This window comes from Heterocephalus glaber, unplaced genomic scaffold (genome assembly GCF_053883595.1).
Source record: "Heterocephalus glaber isolate CG9 unplaced genomic scaffold, H.glaber_assembly_v1.0 deba00001497, whole genome shotgun sequence".
Taxonomy (NCBI): domain Eukaryota; kingdom Metazoa; phylum Chordata; class Mammalia; order Rodentia; family Bathyergidae; genus Heterocephalus; species Heterocephalus glaber.
Window position 1 is genome coordinate 6,042,199 of NW_028258320.1, and position 19,670 is coordinate 6,061,868.

At 57.3% G+C, this 19,670-nt stretch overlaps 1 protein-coding gene across 4 annotated transcripts; it reads left to right on the forward strand.

Moving 5' to 3' along the window:
• The first annotated feature begins 442 nt into the window (after positions 1-442).
• On the forward strand, positions 443-14,645 carry Vegfa (vascular endothelial growth factor A). Of its 4 annotated transcripts, none has more exons than XM_013072755.3 (8): positions 443-1,211; positions 4,017-4,065; positions 6,775-6,971; positions 7,727-7,803; positions 8,086-8,115; positions 9,564-9,617; positions 10,675-10,806; positions 12,698-14,645. In XM_013072755.3, the coding sequence occupies exons 1-8, from the start codon at positions 1,146-1,148 to the stop codon at positions 12,717-12,719; spliced, it is 627 nt and encodes a 208-aa protein (XP_012928209.2). In that variant the 5' UTR covers positions 443-1,145; the 3' UTR covers positions 12,720-14,645. The 4 variants fall into 4 exon arrangements, with proteins under 4 accessions (XP_012928209.2, XP_087040743.1, XP_087040745.1 ...); XM_087184618.1 differs by lacking the exon at positions 443-1,211 and adding an exon at positions 3,759-3,783; XM_087184617.1 differs by lacking the exon at positions 9,564-9,617.
• Positions 14,646-19,670: the final 5,025 nt, after the last annotated feature.

Genomic DNA, 19,670 nt, shown 5'->3' on the forward strand with positions numbered 1-19,670 from the left:
CCCCTTCGTCGCAATAGGCTCGGGGCCCAGACTTCGCCGCGTGTCCCGGGGGTGGGGGTGGGTGGGGAAGGCGGTGTCAGCGGGGAGGGGGAGAGGCTCCGGCGGCCCAGCCCCGGGGCGTGGCCTGAGGAATGGGCGAGGCTAGCTCCTTTTTCAGTCGGCTGGCGGAGGCAGGAGCGCAGAGGCTTGGGGCAGCCGGGCTGCGAGGAGGCCGCGCGCTGGGCACTGAGCCGGCGGCGGCGGAGCTCGGGGCAGACGCAGCGGCGCGGCAGAAGGGCCAGCGGACTTAACGGCCGGGGCCTCCGCGCTGGGATCTGAGCTTCGTTCTTTTCCCCCGGGGGTTTAACCCCTCTCCTTTTTCCCCTTAAACATAAAAAAAAAACCCCACCACTATTGTTTCCCATTTTAATTTATTTTTTGCCCTCTATTCCCCGCTTGAAATCGGGCCGACGCTTTGGGGAGATCGCTCCTTTGCTCCAAATTACTTCGGATTTTGGAAAGCAGCCGAGAGGAGAGAGAGGCGGCGAGAGCCCCGGAGAGAAGTCGAGGAAGAGCGAGCGCGCGCCGCGGCCTCAGCGAGAAGCGCGGGGCACGGGGCGCAGCCAGTGACCTGCTTTCGGGTGACCGCCGAGCGCAGCGTGCGGGGCGCCCTCCTCGCGGGACTCCCCGGGACCGCCCGCCCACGGACGGACAGGCCGACACCGCGCCTGGCCCGGCGCCCACCGTCTGCCCCTCGGAGCCCGCACGCGGAGGCGGCGTGGAGGGGGTCGGGGCGCGCGGCACTGCGCTGAAACTTTTCGCGCAACTTCTGGGCGGCTCTCGCCCCGGAGGAGCCGTGGTCCGCGCCGGGGCCACCGACCTGAGCGCAGCCGGCGAGAGGGCGAGCACGGGCCGCGAAGAGCCGCCACCGGAGCGGAAGGCGAAGAGAGGCGGAGCGGGGGCCGCGGCGGGCGCTCGGCTCTCAGGGGCCGGGCCCATGGACGGGTGAGGCGGCCGAGTGCGCAAACAGTGCCCCGGCCGCGCGCGCGCCCCAGGCCCCGGCAGGAAGCGGATCCCGCCGAGGCGCGCAGGAGAGCGGGCCGTCCCGCAGCCCGAGCCGCAAAGCGAGCGCGCGCCGCGCCGGCCCCGGCCGGGCCTCCGACACCATGAACTTTTTGCTCTCCTGGGTGCACTGGAGCCTGGCCTTGCTGCTCTACCTCCACCATGCCAAGGTAAGCGGCAGTGCCCGCCAGGCCCTCTCCTGGCTGGGGGTGTGGGAGCGCGCACGCGCGCGTGGAGGCTTCGCGCCCCACGCGGGTCCCTGGCGCCGGGCGCGCGGCGTCCCCGGTGGTCGCTGTGCGTGTAGGGGGAGGGGGCGCGCGGTGGGTGGGAGGGGGCCGAGTCTCGCCGCCCACCCGGGCCCTGCCCACCCACCGGAGTCGCCTCACGTACGATCCCGGCCGCCCGGGTAGGGTGAGAGCCCGGGAGGCGGCGAGGGGGCTGGGCTGGCGGGCCCGGGCGGCTGAAGTTTGCGCCCGGCCGCGGGTCCCCTAGGTGGGAGTTCGGGCGGCGGGGCGGGGGTCGGAGCCTGTGGGCCAGGGGTGCCCGGACCTTGGACCTGGGACCTGGGACCTGGGAGGGCGGTACACGCGGAGGGGGCAGGGCGCGGGCGGGGGGGGTGCGCTGTCACCGCCTTGGTCTCTGAGGCTCTCACCGCGAGTTTGGGAAAAGTTTCAGAATGGATCGCGGCGGGGACCCCCCGCCGGCCGGGCCACCAGCGCCGCGCCGCCCCCTCCTGTCCCAGCTCGAGACCCGCGCGGTGTCCGCCCTCCCCCGCCCGGCCGGGTGCGCGCGGCGCGGGGCCGATTACATCAGCCCGGGCCTGGCCGGCCTCGTGTTCCCGAGCCGCGTCCGCGGAGGAGCGGGGAGCTCGGGGCGGCGGGTGGCGCCCCTCCCCCGCCGTCTCTCCGCAGGAAGGTGACCTCTCGAGGGAGCCCCAGCCTGGGACCTGGGGAGCCATCTCTGCCCCCTCTGTCATCCCCAGCCCCGGCTGCTGCCCTGTGCTGCCAGGAACCTCTTGAGCCCCTTCCTCCTTTCCCCAGTTTTCTCCTTTGCGTGGAGGAAAGGCTTGCCATCCTGGTAGTTTTTGCTTCTCGGTTTTGAGAGGACCTGTCTGACCCTCTCTGGCCCAGAGTCGGGCAGAGGATGGTAACTGTCAGAAGTTGGGGGTGCCAGAGCCTACTCCGTGCTTTGTGCTAACTCTACCTAAAGCCCCGTGTTGTCGACCTGTGCCTTCCTCCTACCCAGCAGTTGGGAGTGAGCTATGCTGCTGCTTTTATGGGGGTGGGCAAGGGGAGGCTCCAAGTGCCATCACCCCACTTTATCCTTTTGGTGTTGGAGGAACCTGCTGTGACCCAGGCAGCTCGGGCTCGTCCTCCTCTACCTTTGCCTGGCCTCCCCTAGCTGTGCACGCACACTTTGTCCTAGCAAAACCCAGCGCTGGCGCAGGTGGTTTTTTGGGACTGCAAACTTGCTCACCAACTTGCTTCTCAAAGCCACCTAAGGGGTCTTCTTCAGCTCCTCCCTTCCAGCTTCCTTCAGCCAGAGTCCCCTTAGAGAGGAGGCAGAAGGAAGGGTGGGCAGGGGTCCCTGCCACCACCCAGAGTTCCTCAGACCCTGGCACAAAGGCCTTGGCTCCAGGCCTCCAAGTGGGGAGGAGGGGAGGAGTGGCTGCCTGGTCACAGTGTGACCTTCAGAGGCCCCCAGAGAAGGGCACCTGGCCCCTCCCTGCCCAACACCGCCTTTCCTGTGCCCCCTGGCCTTGGAGGGGTCTGAAGTTTCTGCTCCCCTTCCTCATTGAAGTGAGGGGGGTGTAGGGAGAATGTTGGGGGTGTTGTGGGAATAGGTGAGGGCTGGGGTTCAGAACCAGGGGTCTCTGAGGGGCCTGCCATGGGGGCGCGGTTCAGCTGGGAGCCTGTGAAAAGCCGTCTTCCCTAGAGAGGGGCTTCCTCCGACCTTGGCCCTGGGGCAAGGCTGGGGGCCTGGCCTGGGGTCCACTGAGGGTCTGTGGGAAGGGGAGAGCAGACATAGTGGGCCCTTTCCCAGGGTATCTGGAGATCCATCAAGAGGAGCAGGTGGGGGTGGGGGTTGGGGGCAACTGGGACCTTCAGGAAGGGCTAGAAACCTTTGCTTGCTGCTCTCGGGTCCGCAGGGCTGGCTCCTTGACCTTCACAACTTCTCAGGGAGGGGCGGGGGCAGGCCCTCCTGGGAGCTGGGCATTCTGTGGAAGGAAAGGCTTCCCTGGTTGCGTTTAGGGAAGGAGCCCAGGGGAGAGGGGAGAGGGGACAAGGTGGGAGTGGACAGCTAGGGAGGCTTTGGAAACACGCCTCAACTACTGGGAGAAGAGCGCAGGGTGAAGTAGGGCCTCTTCCAGGCTCTCCACCCTCTAAGCAGCCTGTAGGGACACGGAGTGTTCTTGGGACTGAAGAGCACTGCTGGGGGAGGGTGGCGGGTGCCCTTCGGTCCTCTGCACACCCCCCCCCAACACTAGCTCACCCTGGTATTTGTCATGTCAGCAGGAGAAGGTCACCATGTTGTTTTTCTCGCCCCCAGTCCTTCCTTCCTGCCCCAGTCCAAATTTGTCCTCCTATTTGACCTTAATACTTACCCATAGCTTTGGACCAGGGAACCAAGGGGCTAGCGAGAGTGAGGAGAGGGCAATATGGGGAGGGGATGCGGATCGGGATTGAGACAGCGAAGCATTCTGCTCTTTGGCTCCTGCATTGTGAGCTCCCCCCATGTCTGGTTAGTCTTTAACTTCTCTGGGTTCAGGGTTGGAGCCGTCTGGGGTGGTGGGCATGCTTGAAGCCTGCAGGGACCCCTTGCTGGTCCCTATTCCACTCAAGTACCTTGGAGAAGGCAGAGGCTGTGGCTGAGAGGGCAGCACTGAGGGAGGAGGGGCAGTAGCTGAGCCTTGCGTCCCTGCCCATGCCTGTACCCATGCCATGCCAACGCCTTGCTCTTTGTTTTGTTCCTAGTGGTCCCAGGCGGCACCCATGGTGGAAGGAGAGCAGAATCCCCGTGAAGGTGAGTCCCTGGCTCTTGGATAGGGTCCCCTCTTACCCCAGGGCCCAATTTCTCTTTTGCAGACCTGTGGGGGGTGGGGTACAGGAAGATGAGGTTCAAGCCAGAAAGAGGGGTGGGCACCATGAGCTTAATCTTTCCTTTTCCTGAAGTCTCATCTCTGTTGCAGTCTCTGCTAGAAATAGGACTTGTTGCTTTTTTTCTCCTGTTTCTAGTAACATTTTATTTGGAGCAGGAGTTGTGAGTATAGATAGGCAGTCCTCGGGGACTCCAGGTGTGAAGGCAAATGTCCCTTGTACCCCTGTTCCCAGGGGAGAAGGATGTTCAGTGCTACTGATGGGAACTCCCACCTCCACTGCAGCTTGCGTCCCTTTGGGGGTGGAGAAAGCCCTGGTGGTTGGCTTTGGGTGCTGTGAACTTCCTTCTCGGGCCAGCAGAGGGCTGGCTGTAGCTCCCAGGCGCCCCGCCCCCTGCCCAACCCTGAAGTTGCCTGCCTTTTGTTCCGATGTGGTTTGGAGCTTGGAGATCCTCCCATTTCTCTGGGGACACCCTGACTCTGCCCACCATTGAGTGTGGCCTCTGCTCCAGCCCCAGGCCACTCCCCCTGTTCCCCTCTGAGGAGGGGGTGGCCCTGGGGGTCTTTGTCAGGCCCACTTTCCCGGACCCATATCCAGTGTGCCCAAAGTAGCTGGCTGGTTCTGCCTACTTCCCCACCCCTGGAGCCCTCACTTGGCCCAGGGCCTGGCCTGCTGCCACTCCCTGGCCAGTGCCACTGACAGGGCCCCTGCTCCCAGTGGTCTTTGTGGTCTGGGAGAGGCAAGACAAATGGTCTTTGTTTGCTGGAGAAAAGCCTGTCTGCCATAAATAAGGAAAACCATGGAAGCCCGGTGTTGGAGTGTGTGTACATGCACCCTGTGGAAAGGAGGATGGTGTCTTTCCAGGCCAGGCTGGGCGGGGTCCTGGTGGGGTCGACCCCTCCCCATCTGGCCTTGCAGATTCTGAGAGTTTTGTCCCTTTTGTCCTGTCGCCCAGGTCAGGTCTCTGCTGTCCCTTCTTGGGTGGAGCCCCAACCCTGGACCACCTCTGTCCCAGCCATGGCAAGGTGTCAGTTCAAAAGTTCTGCATCAGTCATCTTGTTTAGTATAGACTTGGCATTAAAAACCTTTTTCTCTCATCTCTGGTCCAATAATAATTCTTCTTCTCCTTCTTCTTCTTCTTCGGTACCAGGGATTGAACTCGGGACATTGCACTTGCAAAGCAGGTGGCAGAACCACTGAGCTAAATCCCTGGCTCCCAATTATTCTTCTTTATGCTTTACCTTAACCTGTTGAGGTTAGGGAAGCATTTTGTGCCTATGAGCTGTACAGAAGTAGAGCCCTTGGGTAAGTGGGAGTCTGGCTTGGGCCCCTCCTCTTGTTCTCCTTTCTGTTTTCATACTTGGCCTTCTCACCACCTCCTCCTCAACTCTAGGTCGTCCCCACCCAGCCTATTGTACATGCATCCCTCGATCTCATCTTCCTTCCCCTTTGGGAAGCAGAGCAAGGGGGATGTGGGTGGGGGGCAGTATTCTAGGGGTGGGTACTTAAGATGCCTCGGTGAAGTTCCATACTGTGTCACCCAGAATGAGAAGAGACCAGTTATTCTCAGGGCTGGAAACAGGAGAGAAACCTCCATGTTTCAGCCTCTGTTCCTGTGTCTTTTTAAAGATCAGACCAGTCCACTCACTCAGATGAGCAGAAGCCCAGAGAGAGGTGGGACTGGCCCAAGGTCACACAGAGTTGAGGCTGGAGCCTGAGCCTCCCTGCTGGCTGGATCATTTCTTCATTCATGTCAGGGACAGGCTGGCGATGGAGTGGTGGTGCTGGTGGGATGTGCTGGGGAGTGGCGGCTGGGCCACAAACGCTACTGTAGTCCTGCTGGAGTCCTATGTGTACTTATTCTCAGGGCCCCACCCCAGTGGCCCAGAATTACCCCTTCATGCTCGGGTGCACCTCAGGCACTGTGATCAGCCTGGGAAACTGTCTTCTCCTTGGTCTCCCTCCAGATCAGCTTCTAGAAATGCTCTGCGGCAGCCGCGCAGCACTGTTTTTTCCATGATGCAAGCGGTTTGCCCTCTTGGGCAGGGTTATCCATTGCTGGCAGGGCCTGCACCTTGAGCCTGACCACTGCCACCTGCTGATACCTTCTCAGCCCTTGTCTGGGGAGAGGGACTGGCTGGGGCAAAGTGCCTTCTGAGTCCCGTGCATGGCATAGGCTTGGGCATCAGAGCTCTTTCCAGCTCTGCTGCTTACAAGCAGTGGGACCTCTCTGCGCCTCCAGCCCCCATTGTAGAATGAGGTCCCAGTGCCGTTGGGTAGCATTCATGGGTGGAAGATCATGGAGATGATCCCTGTGTACTGCTGTACAGTGTTGGTTATAGTAAGTGCTCAATAAACAGTTGCTGGCCTGATTGGTGTTAAGGCTGTGGGGAGCTTGTAGGAAAGCAGGGATCAGGCTGACAAAGGTGGCTGTCCTTCCCTGCACATGAACCTTAGAGCGCCCCCAACAGGTGCACCCATACTCACTGAATTCACTGGGCTGTCACGGGGAGTCAGGGATCAGATGTGACAGGCCATTTCCCCTGGGTCTTGACAGCTCCTGTGATCTGTGGAGATAGGGCCTGGCCACCTTTCTTGTCATGCCCTGGGCTCATGTATCACCCCCTCCCTGTAGTGGTGAAGTTCATGGATGTCTACAAGCGTAGCTACTGCCGTCCGATCGAGACGCTGGTGGACATCTTCCAGGAGTACCCTGATGAGATCGAGTACATCTTCAAGCCATCCTGTGTGCCCCTGATGCGGTGTGGGGGCTGCTGTAATGATGAGAGTCTGGAGTGTGTGCCCACTGAGGAGTTCAACATCACCATGCAGGTGGGTCCCTGTAGGGGTGGGGCCAGGGCCACAGGGAGGGGCTTAGACTTTGGAGCAGGGGACCAGGTCCTTTCCCGGGGCACTCTGGGTAGGAGGAGCTCGACTTGCCCTGCCCAGCCCCTGCCCCACGCTGGGCTAGGGTGGAGAGATGTGTGGGGGTCTTAGCTGCTTTGGAAAGAAGATACCCGCATTTCCCATCAAGCCCAGGCACCCCTCCTCCTCCCTGACCTTTGCCCTCCAGTTCAGGAGGGGCTTGATCCTGACGCAAAGGCCCCTCTCCTCCTCTCTGGAGAGATCCTAAGGCCTCCATTGGTGGGGGGAGGGGTGGGGGGCCTATATTTGGGAAGCTGGAGGGGCCTGGCCTGCGAAGAGTCAAAAGCCAGTGTTTGGGTGCTCTCTGGTGACAGGTGTATTGTGCATCGTGGTCCAGGCAGGGTGAGAGTGGGAAGGAGTTCTGAGATGGGGTGGGCGGCTCTCGGGAAGGGGAGGGGATGGTAAGAACCACGACCCGAATTCCCAGCCTGGCCAACCCTTGCAGCCATGTCTCCCTCAAGAGGAGCAGGGGCTCCTTGAGGCCAGCAGGGTTGGGGGAGCCTGGTGGCCTGTGGCTCTCTCCTGCTAGAGCCCTGGTCCCCGGCCTCCACCACCCATCCCTGCTCTTAGAACCCCTGGGCACTGAGTGGCAGGAGCCCTGGGTGTCCCATATGGGTATGGCTGGCTGGGTCACTGACCTCTGATTTGCTTCCTTCCTGCAGATCATGCGGATCAAACCCCACCAAGGGCAGCACATTGGGGAGATGAGTTTCCTCCAGCACAGCAGATGTGAATGCAGGTGAGGACGGGCTGGGCTCGGTGCTACTGTCACCTCCTACCTTGGTGACTGTGGGCCTTTAGTGGGCCTCAGTTTCTGTATCTGTTGATTGGGCATGACTGAATGCACCCCAGCATTGCTAGACGGGTTAGATGAGCTATTACAACATATAAAAATGTTAAAAATGTTTTGCTATGTCATGTACGCTGTGTTCGATGTTCACCTTTAGTAGTATTATCCTTGTCACTGCCATCACCGTCTTAATCCTTGTTTTATTTTTCTCTCCTTCTCTACCCATTGCAGACCAAAGAGAGAAAGAGCAAGGCAAGAAAAGTAAGTGGCCACGACTTCAGCCTTCTCTTCTTGGCGGTCCTCCTGGTTCAGGGCTTTGGCCTGCTCTCTCAGGGTCTCTGATGGCCTCATAGAGTCGGGGTGCTGGTCTCCCAGGGATGTGTGGTAGAAGCCGGTTGTAGCCAGCTCTGGGCTTAACTGCTGTCGGGTTGGTGAGACAACCTTGTCTGGAGCCTGATGTGCCTTCTGGAAGGGTCAGTGCCTTCTGGTCAGCAGGGCACTCCTGGCCGCCCTTGCTGTTTCGGGGGACAGTGTGATACTGGTTTGCTGTAGGGAACCCACAGTGGGCAGAGGGAGCAGGTGGCAGAAAGGCCCGTGTTTGTGTGTCAGAGGAAGTGACCTCTTTCGGAGGCAGCTTTAGTGGCGCAGTTTAGGGGTTCTTGGTACGTGCCCTTCTGTGGGGCATGGGGTGGGCAGCAGGCTCAGCCCCCTTGGCCAGGAGGGGGTGAGGAGGGTGCCTTGTTGGCCACTTTCTGAGGGTTTCTCCTGCTCACTGTGGGGCAGGATGGCTTGGGGAACCGATTCTGGGAGCAATAGCCTCCAGCACTGGTGGGTAGCTGGCATCGATGGGGGCCAAGTCCAGGGAACAAGAGACAGAGAGAGAGAGAGAGAGAGAGACAGCACCGAGGCCTGCCTTCCTTGACCTGTCTGCCCTGCCACTCTGGAACTCCAAGTGCCCCAGCTTCAGCCTCTGGCTCTTCATAAACTCCCAGCTTCCAGGATTGCAGTGGCTTCCAGAGCAGTGATGTAGGAGGATAGGTTGAGAGAGAGAGACAGACACAGAGAAACCCTCCTCTGTCCTCCCAGCATGCTGTCCTGTCCCCTGTCCCCTCTCCCCCTGTCTTCTTCCCCTGGGCAGGCAGACATGCTGAGGTGTGTTTTCCTGGACAGTTCTGCTTCCTTGAGCCTGTCTCCTTGCTCATTCCTCAAATGCCTGCTTTGCCCATGGCGGAGAGAAGCAGGGCTCACCTGGGCTTGAGATCTGCAGAGATGGTACAGGTTCCCTGGCAAGCACTGCCAGCCCCCAGCCCTGTGGTCCCTTGACCCTGCTGCCCCTGCCTGCTGAGATGAGCCTAGCCCCACCCCCCTGGGGTAGATTTGGGGCCAGCTTCCAAGGTAGCTGCCCCTCTGGAGGGACCCCTTTCTGTTACACTTGGAAATGTACCTCCCACCTGCTCTCCATCCTTTTATAGGCCTTGATCCTCAGGGTCAGACTGGGACAGGGTTGCTGGGAGCAGGTGTGATAGGAGATGGAGCCCCTGGGCCTCCACAGTCTCACTGCCTACCCCAGGCCTTGCTGTGGGCTGTATGGCCGGCCGCTCCACAGTGTGCCACTCATGTCTTCAGTCAGGCTTTGTCTCCATTGTACCCCCTTCCTGTCCCTTCTCCCAGTCTCGTGCTCTCTCTGTCTGTCTCTTTTTATTTTCCAGAAAATCAGTTCGAGGAAAGGGAAAGGGGCAAAAACGAAAGCGCAAGAAATCCCGGTATAAATCCCAAGGCGTGTGCACTGGGGCCGCTGCTAATCCCCGGAGCCTCCCTGCATCCTTTCCCATCACCCTACGTCCCTCCCTCGGCCCCTTCCTGGCTCCTCCACCCTCCTTGCCCAGTGTCTCTCTCTCTCTCTCACCACACTAATGGGCACTAGTGGGTAAACTGGTGGTGGCGCTGTGGGCCTGGGGCTGGGGTAGATGGGTGGGCCGCGTGGGCCTGAGGATTCAGGGAGGGGACTCTGGCTTGGCTGGGCACACACAGGCTTTCTCTCACCCACTGGGTGCTGGTGGCAGTGGGCCTGTGTTGGCACTGGTGCTGGGCACCGGGGCCTGCACATCCAGCTGGTTTCCACCACTGAGCTTCTGCACATGTCTGGAAGCTGAGTGAGTGGGGCAGGGACACTGAGAGGAAGGGGCGCCACGTTGGGAGGTGGCTTGTTGTGGGCTGAAGGAGGAACTTGGGTGCATCAAGCCCCGTGCCACAGCCCCTTCTCGTCTGGTAGAAATGCCTTGGCTCCTCATGGACTTGGGGCCTTTGGAGGGGAACCTCACTGTAGCTCGAACCTCATTGGAGTCTCCCTAGGGCGTCCCTGTGGTCCCACTATGGGAGTGCACAGGGTATCTGGACCTCTCACCCTGCCTTTGCTGGGGGGGGCCAGGGCACAAGCCTTGGCTGGGATGAAGGTGTCCTGGGTGATCTTGTGGGCCCTCGATTGCTGCCCCCAATAGAGGCAGAAGAATCAAGATGTGCCCCTTTGGGGACGGCAGCAGTTGGGGCCCTGTGGCCTGAGATGCGTCCCGCATGGCCGCCCTCTCCCTGCGCGCTCTGTCCACTTGTGCCCTGCTCTTCCTGAGCCGGCATCTTAGCCAGTGCCGCCTCTCTCCTTGCTCTCTGTCTTCTGCTGCGCTCTACTCCTTCCAGGGCGTGGAAGGACATGGAGGCCACGTGCCAGCTGGGGGGCTGCTGCCATGCGTCAAGGGTGTTGCATGGGTTTTTCTCTCTCTCTGCTGATGCTCTAGCTTAGATGTCTTTCCTTTTGCCTTTTTGCAGTCCCTGTGGGCCTTGCTCAGAGCGGAGAAAGCATTTGTTTGTACAAGATCCGCAGACGTGTAAATGCTCCTGCAGAAACACACACTCGCGTTGCAAGGCGAGGCAGCTTGAGTTAAACGAACGTACCTGCAGGTTGGTCCCCAGAGGGTGGGTAGTGAGTCAGAGAAGGGCGCTGGAGGGAGAGAGAGATCACGCGTGCGCGTGTGCGTGCGTCTGCCAGTTGCTTGCCTGGCTGCTTCTGCCTGCCTGGCCACTGCCCCCTTCTCTGCCCGCCAGGCCCCAGGGATGTTGGGGCTGGCCTGGCCTGGTGGGCCTGCTCCGAGGTCGCCCTGGCTGCCTGTGTGGGGTGGCTGGTTAGGGTTCATGTGGTGTGGCTTCATGTGGTATGGACGCAAGCTGTGTGTTGTGTCCTGTGGTCCCGCTGCTGGTGGTGGCTGTTGGTGCTGCTGCTCTGACCTTCATCTGTTCTGATACCGAGAAACAGAGCCCTTGCTGGTGTCTGCAAGTGCGGGCTGCCCATGGCTTCATGGTGCCCTCTGCCATTTATACAGCCCGCTTCTCTGCCCCGGAGTTCCCTGTGGGCAGGGATGGAGGACTCCCCTACCCCCAGACTAGGGCTCCTGAGCACAGGGCTCTCTCTGTCTTAGGTTTAGGATGGACAATTCTACACCCATGAAGCATTTAGCATTGAGAACCCTAGATAACCCCCATCCTGTCCCAATCCTGGTGACAACCCTGACAGCCTGCATGTTTCCAGGTGCCCCAGGATGGGGACAGGAGGGCCCAGCGTTACACTATGGACTCCGAAGCCCAGGCCTGGCTTGCTTACTTTGGGACCCATAAGTGTCTGTACCTCTGTCCTTTATCCATGTGGGGACCAAGGAGGAGCCAAGTGCATTTGTGAACATTGCATGGGTGAGGGCTGTGATGGTGGCATTCCTAGTGCCACTGTGGCCTTGCTTGGGGGGAGCCTCACCCAGGGAGGAGGCATTTATGGGGTGGCCCAGGTGGGATTGGGCACCCCAGCCAATCCAGAGGCCCCTGGATCTGCTCCCCTGCCCCCGGCCTGTGTTTCTGTGACTTGTGGGTGTTCAGGGGATGTGGGGACTAGGCCGTGTTTTGCTGTGGGTTCTGTCTGCCTTGGAGCTGTGTGGAGGCAGGAAGTGTGCACTACTGCCGGGGTGCAGACTCTGCCTCACGCCGGGGGCTCAGCTCCCCAGGGGCCCCAGGAGAGATGAGCGACTTGGCACTTGAGGGTTTTGGTGGTGGTTATTCTAAGAGAGGACATGTGAGGTCACCAACTCTAGAGACCTTGCTCTGCTGGGGATTTCAGCTTCCCAGCCTAGGGGCTTGGGACCCCACACATTAGGGTAAAAGGTCATCCCCTGGTGGCAAGGGTATGAGAAGACGTCTGATGTCTCCTCTGCTCCAGTGAGAGTAGCAAAGCCACTGACCTGCCTTGCCTGGCCTAGGGTGAATACTCTTGGAAAGGACAGGCAGTGGGGGCCTGGCCTGCAGCTGCCAGCCAGCTCAGGAGAGATGCTCTGTCACCCTCCTGGAGCCCAGGCCCTTGGGTCCCCTCCCTTGGGGATCTCACGTCCCCAGGGAGGCCCTGTGTTTGCTGGCCACCCAATCTTCCTGGCCCTGCTTCTCTCTTCCTGAACCAGTCCCTAGAGCTGGAACCAAAACCCTTCCTCTGCAGGAACCCTTTTCTGGTTAACTTCCTCCACTGTCACCCATTAGCTTTGCAGTGTCACCTCTGGGCTGTCATTGGGCACGTGTCCATTCATTGCTTCGTGAGGTATCCCCCTGTCTTGTCTTGTCTCACCTAGGTTGCTGCTTGCACTAGGGGCTCCATGAGGGCAGGGCTAGGTGCCCATCCCAGGACTGACCGCCCCATCCTCTGCTCCTGCTGTGCTAGGTGTGGCAGGGACCCGGGATTCCCGACTAGGGAGGCTCCTCGCCTCACTACTAGGCCTCCTTTGCTGGCTTAACCCTCAGCCTTTGTCCGTTGTCCCCTTAGATGTGACAAGCCGAGGCGGTGAGCCAGGCTGGAGGAAGGAGCCTCCCTTGGGGTTTCAGGAAGCAGACCTCTCACCAGGGAAGATGGATGCAGAGCACCTGAGACTCACCACGCCGCCGCCGCCGCCGCCGCCGCCGCCGCCGCCGCCACACACCATTACATCGACAGAACAGTCCTTAATCCAGAAACCTGAAATGAAGGAGGAGGAGACTGCGCAGAGCACTTTGGGTCCGGAGGGCAAGGCTCCGACAGAAGCATTCCCGGGCGGGTGACCAAGCACGGTCCCTCTTGGAATTGGATTCGTCATTTTTATTTTTCTTGCTGCTAAATCGCCAAGCCCGGAAGATTAGAGAGTTTTATTTCTGGGATTCCTGTAGACACACCCACCCACCCACATACATACATACATACATATATATATATATTATATATATATAAAAATAAATATATATATTTTATATATATAAAATATATATATTCTTTTTTTAAATTAACTTTGCTAATGTTATTGGTGTCTTCACTGGATGTATTTGACTGCTGTGGACTTGAGTTGGGAGGAGAATGTCCCTCCCAGAACATGACAGGGAAGAGGATGGGGTGAGAGACCTTGGTGTGATCGCTTTGTCCCTTCTAGGGAGGCCAGGGTCCTCTCCTCTGCCGGGGAACATGCAAAGCCAGGGCATGGGGGCAAATTTGGCTCACTTCTGGAAACACCGACAAACCCAGCCCTGGCTTCCCTGAGCCTCCACCCTGAGTCACACGGACAGAGAGACAGCTGACAGGTACAGGGATGAGAACACTGGCTCCAGACGGGAGTTGGAAGCCTCAGGACACGGAGGGCTTGCAGATCCCTGCCACATGCTACCTGGAAGAGTCAGAGTCCGACAGCCTTCACCTGAGTGCAACTGATTCCCGTCACCCAAGAGGCACAGATGGGTGTCCTCGCGAAGGAGAGGGACATTGGTAGAAGAAATGCCGGGTGATGGCTCCACCCGGGGCCCCCTCATCCTCTCCCTGCCCTCCTTACCCCCTGAGCAGCCCAGGAGGGCATCTTGTCCTCAGACTATTGAAACCACTAGTTCTGTCCCCCAGGAGACCTGGCTGTGTGTGTGTGAGTGGTTGTCCCTTCTGTCCCCATCCCTCCCCTCCCCTCCCCTCCCCTCCCCTCCCCTTCCTGAGGCACAGAGAGACGGGCAGGATCCATATGCCCACCACGGAGACAGAGAAAAGAGAAAGTGTTTTATATACGGTACTTATTTAATATCCCTTTTTAATTAGAAATTAAAACAGTTAATTTAATTAAAGAGTAGGGTTTTTTTCAGTATTCTTGGTTAATATTTAATTTCAACTATTTATGAGATGTATCTGTCCCTCTTACTTGCTCTCTTATTTGTACTGGTTTTTGTGTATAAAATCCATATTTCCAATCTCTCTCTCCCTGCTTGGTGACAGTCACTGGCTTGTCCCGAACAGATATTTAATTTGCTAACACTTAGCTCTGCCTTCCCCATTCCCCTGGCTCCCACCACACATTCCTTTGAAATAAGGTTTCAATATCCATCTACATACTATATATATATATTTGGCAACTTGCGTTTGTGTGTATATATATATCCATATATATATATGTGTTTATGTATATATGTGATTCTGATAAAATAGACGTCGCTATTCTGTTTTTTATATGTAAAAACAAAACGAAAAAATAGAGAATTCTACATACTAAATCTCTCTCCTTTTTTAATTTTAATATTTGTTATCATTTATTTATTGGTGCTACTGTTTATCCGTAATAATTGTGGGGGGAAAAGATTAACATCACATCTTTTGTCTCTAGTGCAGTTTTTCGGGATATTCCGTAGTACATATTTATTTTTAAACAACAACAAAGAAATACAGCTATATCTTAAAAGCATTTTGTATTAAAGAATTTAATTCTGATCTCAAAGCTCCTCTTGGTCTCCTTCTGCAGACTTCCTCTGCCCCTTCTCCTTCCTCCCTCGGGGAACCTGGCATTGTCTGAGGTCTGGGAAAGGGTCCTGGCTTGTGGGATATGGGGTGACCCACCTCGTGCTGGGGGCTTGAGTCCTTGCATTCTGGCTGCACTGGTTCTCGGGGATTGCATCCCCCTCATGCCTTGCTATGGAAGGTGGGGTGTTCTGGGAATGGGCAGAGGGGGACATTGCCCCTTAGAGGCCAAGAGCCCTTGCAGTGGGTCAAGTTGGTTGAGGAAGAACAGGCCATGTCCCTGTAGACTGGAGGGCTGTTTTTGGCTTTGTGGTCATCTTTGGCAGGCAGCGGGAAGTGGGAAGGGGGCACTGCTGGGGGCTGACTCCTGGATTAATTTAGATTTGCAGAATGTGTGTTGGGCTCCTTGGGTGGCAGAAAGAGCCCCACAGCTCTGGTTGCTGGTGACGCACCCCTACCCATCCCTCTTGCTGCACAAAGGCATTTCTCCTGTGCTGTTGCCTGGAAGGTGGCACCTGTCTGTGTCCTCACCACAGCCTCTCTCACTGGCCTTCATTTATTCTTGCAGAGCACAGAAGGGTTTGGCTAGATACTGGGCTGGTGGGGACTTTTGTGCTGTTGCAGACTGTGGAGAGATGCCATGAGGGTACCAGGTGCTGTGGGTGGCGGGGACAGACCTCTGGCTGTGTAGTATGGACAGGGCCTGCCCTTGTGGAGCTCCGTCTGGCAAGTACTTCTCTCCCAGGCATTCCCCTCATGGCAGCCCCAGCCCCCCACCCCACCCCCGTGGCAGACCCTGAATCCACACGCTGTCCCGGGGAGCACGTCTTAGTTGCCTTCTAATCGCTGGGACACAATACCCGATACCCGCAACTTAAATGAGAAGCTTTAGTCCATAGTTGGCTGGCTCTAAAGCAGACAGGTGTAGCATAGGGGCCTGGTAGAGGAGAAACAGCTCCTGGCATGGCAGCAGAAGTGGAAAGGGAGATCAAGGGAGGAGGGAGGAAGATAGACCCTGCCAGGCCACGCCCCCAGTGACCCACCTCCTCCAACCAGACTTCCACCTCCCAACATCACATTTAGCTATAATCTCACAGTGGACCAATCCACTAATGATTATCACATCCCCACGATCCAGTCACCTCCCAGAGCCCTACCTATGAGCGCATGAGGCTTTAGGGGGACATCTAGAGCCATAACATAGCATACGCCACCTTCTAGCCCCTTCAAAGACAGTGCTGGAAAATAGAAATATAGTGTGGACCACAAATAGGATGTATTTGTGCGTCCTTTCAAGCTGCTGGGGATGGAACCCAGGGCCTCAAACGTGCTAAACACAAGCTCTACCACCGAGCCACACCCCCAGGCCATGTATGCATCATTTAAAATTTCCTTAGGAGTCAGACTAACAGGTAAAAAGAAACAGACAAATGCTAATAATATATTTAATTTAACCCCAACATAACTAAAATATCATTTCAATATTTAATCAATAAGAAAATTATTAGAGGGACGTTTTTTTTTTTTTTGGTACTCAATTTTCAAACATGGTATGAACTTTATACTTACAACATCTCCCAAATGGTTATAGCTGTGTTTTAAGACCTTGATGAATACACGTGGCTGGTGGTGACCACTTTGGACTGTGTAGCTCTCAAATGAACTGCATACACCTTTTGCCTGTCTCCCCTACCAGATAGTGAGCACCCTGAGCAGAGATTTGTGTCTGTTTTGTTCTCTGTGTCTGCAGCTCCTAGAACAGTCCTGAGTATAATATGTGTTCAGTAAACATTTGTCGGATGGCTAACATTGTCAAAACTGCAGCCTGGAGCTGAGATGGTACCAGATTTCTGCGGCGATGTCAGGAGAGGTTGGTGGCCAGCGTGATGGACAGGTAGGACTCCAGCAAGGCCCTGCTAGAAGTCAGTGCAGTCGGCTGGTGTGGGTGCAGAGCAGAGGGTCCCTTTGCCAGCTGCCAGGAGACAGGGCTGGAGATGGGGCTCAGTATTTATTATTTCTCGGCGGGCAAAAAGCGGGAGTCCTGGGGAGGGTGGATAACTGGCCCAAAGTTACACAAAAGCAGTACATGGCCCAGCTGGAATTTAAACCAGCTTTCCTGACTCCAACTCTAGTGCTCTTTTCACCACACCACAGCTGCCCCAGGCTAGGGCAGGACATTAACAAATAAGAATGAGTCGTCTAGACTGAGAAAAACAGGCAGAGGAAAGTGGGACAGGGGGAGGATGCCCAGGCCCAGGGCTGAAATCTGACTTCCCAACCCTGGGTAAAGAAAGGCAAGGCAGGGGCTGTCTGGGATGGGAGCGCTTGGTGAGGGGTGATCCAAAACCTAAGTTTGCAAGAGATTGCAACATACGGCCTCCGAGGACAGACAGTCTTAAACAGACCACGGAGAAAAGGAGATGAAAATGTTGCACCCCAGTTGTATCAGACTCCTGCAGGTCCTCCATCCCAGGGCCTTCCTGAAGGTCTCTCAAAGCCTAGAGAAGCCCCGATCCAGGCCCATGGCCCACCCTATTGTCAGTACTGCTCTCCCTGATCCCTTTCTCTCTGCCCCAAGGATCTACCACTCTGGTCACAGCCCTCCAAGGCCTTCAGAGTCCTGGATTCTCCTGGGAGCCCCACTGCCACCACCATTCACCTCCCTCTCACTGCTCCTCCTGCACAGGGGCTTGGGTGGATCCATACAGAACTTGGTCACTCTGGGTCCACAGCACAGGTTAGGACCATGGTGGTGGCCTGTGTGCCAATCTGGCTGCCAGCAATTCCTTCCATTCCTCCCCACCACATCATTCCTCTCAGTGCAGAAAGGAGCTTGGCTTCCTCCTCTGAACCTTGGCTAGACTTAGGACTTGCTCTAATGAGGGAGGTGGCAGAAGAGAGGCTCTTGGACCCTCAGGCCTTAAGAAGCATCGTAGCTTCTATTTTTGCCCTCTTGGTGCCATGCTATAAGGAAGTTTAACTACTTTGCTAGAGAGAGAGAGAGACAGACATACAGAGCTGTCTGTCTGTCTGACAGAGCTGTCAACAAGCCCCCCCAACTGTTCCATCTGCCCCAAGCTGAGGCCCCAGACATGTGATGGAGGTCACTGGATTCCCTGGTCCCCAGTGAACCACAGCAATGGGTAGAGAGAAGCCACCTCTGCCTTGATTTACAGAGCTGTGAATGAAAGTATGGCCGCTGTGGTTAAAGCTCTAAGGTTTGGCATGTTTGTTATGCAGCAGTAATAAATAGCTGAGCCACCTCCTGGGGATTAGACTTCTGTGCTGTCATCCCCAGGCTTTGCAGATGTGCAGGAAGGCCTGAGGGGGTGGAGGGAGGTTCCAGGCTGGAAGGATGTGTTTCTAAGAGGATCAGAGACCAGAGGTCTGCCGGGTGGCTTTGGTGGGAAGAATGAATGGGGCCCCGGCTGGCCCAGGCAGGGCAGAGCATTGTACAAACTCTAGAGTGAGGAAAGTGACTGTGTTCTGTGCATGGCTTTCCCAGAGTGAGTGGGTCTCACCTACATCATGAAGGGGTGAGGGCAGTTAGGAAGAATGGCCAGGGAGAGCGGCTCGGCTCGAGGGATTGCCATGGCAATCCCAGACTTCAGAGATCACAGGACGTCATCCACCAGGATGTGGGGGCAGAGGAGGGTAGGGAAGAGAATGGAAGATGCAAGGCAAAGGCAGTGCTTGATGGAGTGTGTGCAGGGACGAGAGGGGACAGAGGCAACTCTGGAGGAGGAAAGTGGCAGAGAGGAAACAGTGATCCCCAAGAGTGGCCCCAGGTGGAGGTGTGGATGGCAGTGAGTAAGGGCCTTGTGCCCTGGGGGATGGGATAATTTTGGGCAGGATCCAAAGAGATTATAAAGGCTCTGGGGAGTTCATTGCTCAGCGAGGGGCATGTAAACTCTGCCCTTGGGGAGCCCCTGGTGCCAGGGTGACGTGGCCTTGCTCTCAGCCCTCACAGAGCTACTAGTCTGAGGGAGGAGGGAACCCGGCATCAGACTCTCCACTGCCCATGACGAGGGATCCAGCTCAGGAAGGCACGCCCTTGCGTCACTTGGCTGTGGGTCCAGGCCGCATGGGTCCCTCCTCCATCTGTCCTGAGCCACACATGGCTCCCCAGCCTGGCCTGGCATTTCTCCACGCTTCCCCTATCATTCCTCACTCTGGCTCCAAGTGGGGCAGATGCCAATATGTGCCCATCTCCTGGGGCTCCTCCTAACCCCTCTGAGGCCTGAGAACACCAATCACCAGCTCCTCAGACTTCCTGGGGAAGACTGTGCCTCCCTTCCCACCCTATTTCCAGCCAGTCCAGTCATCCTGGGAGGTAAAGTCTCCTGGGAGGTGGGGTGATGGCTTGTGAGGCTCACAGGGACCTCTCCTCAGATGCCCTGCCAGGGCCACTGCAGAATCCAGTTTGGGCCACTGCTGGGACTTCTGATGGGTCCAGGTTGGAACCTTGGGTTTGCCCCTGGATTAACTACTTCTGGTCTCTAAAACAGATGCAGTAATGTCTGTATGCTCGTGCTTGGGGGAGTAGTGGGTCAACCTGGAAAGTAGATGGGCCAGCACATTTGTGGACAGAATGTACAAGTGACCAGAACCGGGACATGAGGCTGATCTCCTTTTCCTGTCTCCCAAACCCAGTGGGGCCGTCCAGTCTGATGAGGGAGGCCCGTGACATCCAGTCTGATGGAGAGGCCTGTGTCCACGGGGCACACACAGCTGGGCTCTGGGCAAGGGTGCAAGGCTGGCTTACTCCTGGGGGGCCTAAGATGAGGATGTTTGGGGGCATCTTTGTGGCCCAGGGCAGGGGCAGGGCCTGTGGGACCCAGGCTGGAAGGGGGCTTTCCTGAGATATTGGGAGGGTGTGGGCAGCAGGAAGACGTCTTCCAGGGTAGGTACTCAGGGCTGCCCCGCTGCCCTGCTGCTATTCCCTCTGTCCTCTCCTGGCAGTCTGGGCCGTAGGGCCTGAGACCTTGAGGGTGGCCTGGCAGGA

What these genes read in the sequence shown, in the direction of transcription:
- Vegfa (XM_013072755.3), top strand. Translation starts at nt 1,146, where the DNA reads ATGAACTTTTTGCTCTCCTGGGTGCACTGGAGCCTGGCCTTGCTGCTC. An exon ending in AGTTCAACATCACCATGCAG is followed by an intron (nt 6,972 to 7,726) that starts GTGGGTCCCTGT and finishes TCCTTCCTGCAG; the next exon opens with ATCATGCGGATCAAACCCCA. An exon ending in GAAAGAGCAAGGCAAGAAAA is followed by an intron (nt 8,116 to 9,563) that starts GTAAGTGGCCAC and finishes TTTATTTTCCAG; the next exon opens with AAAATCAGTTCGAGGAAAGG.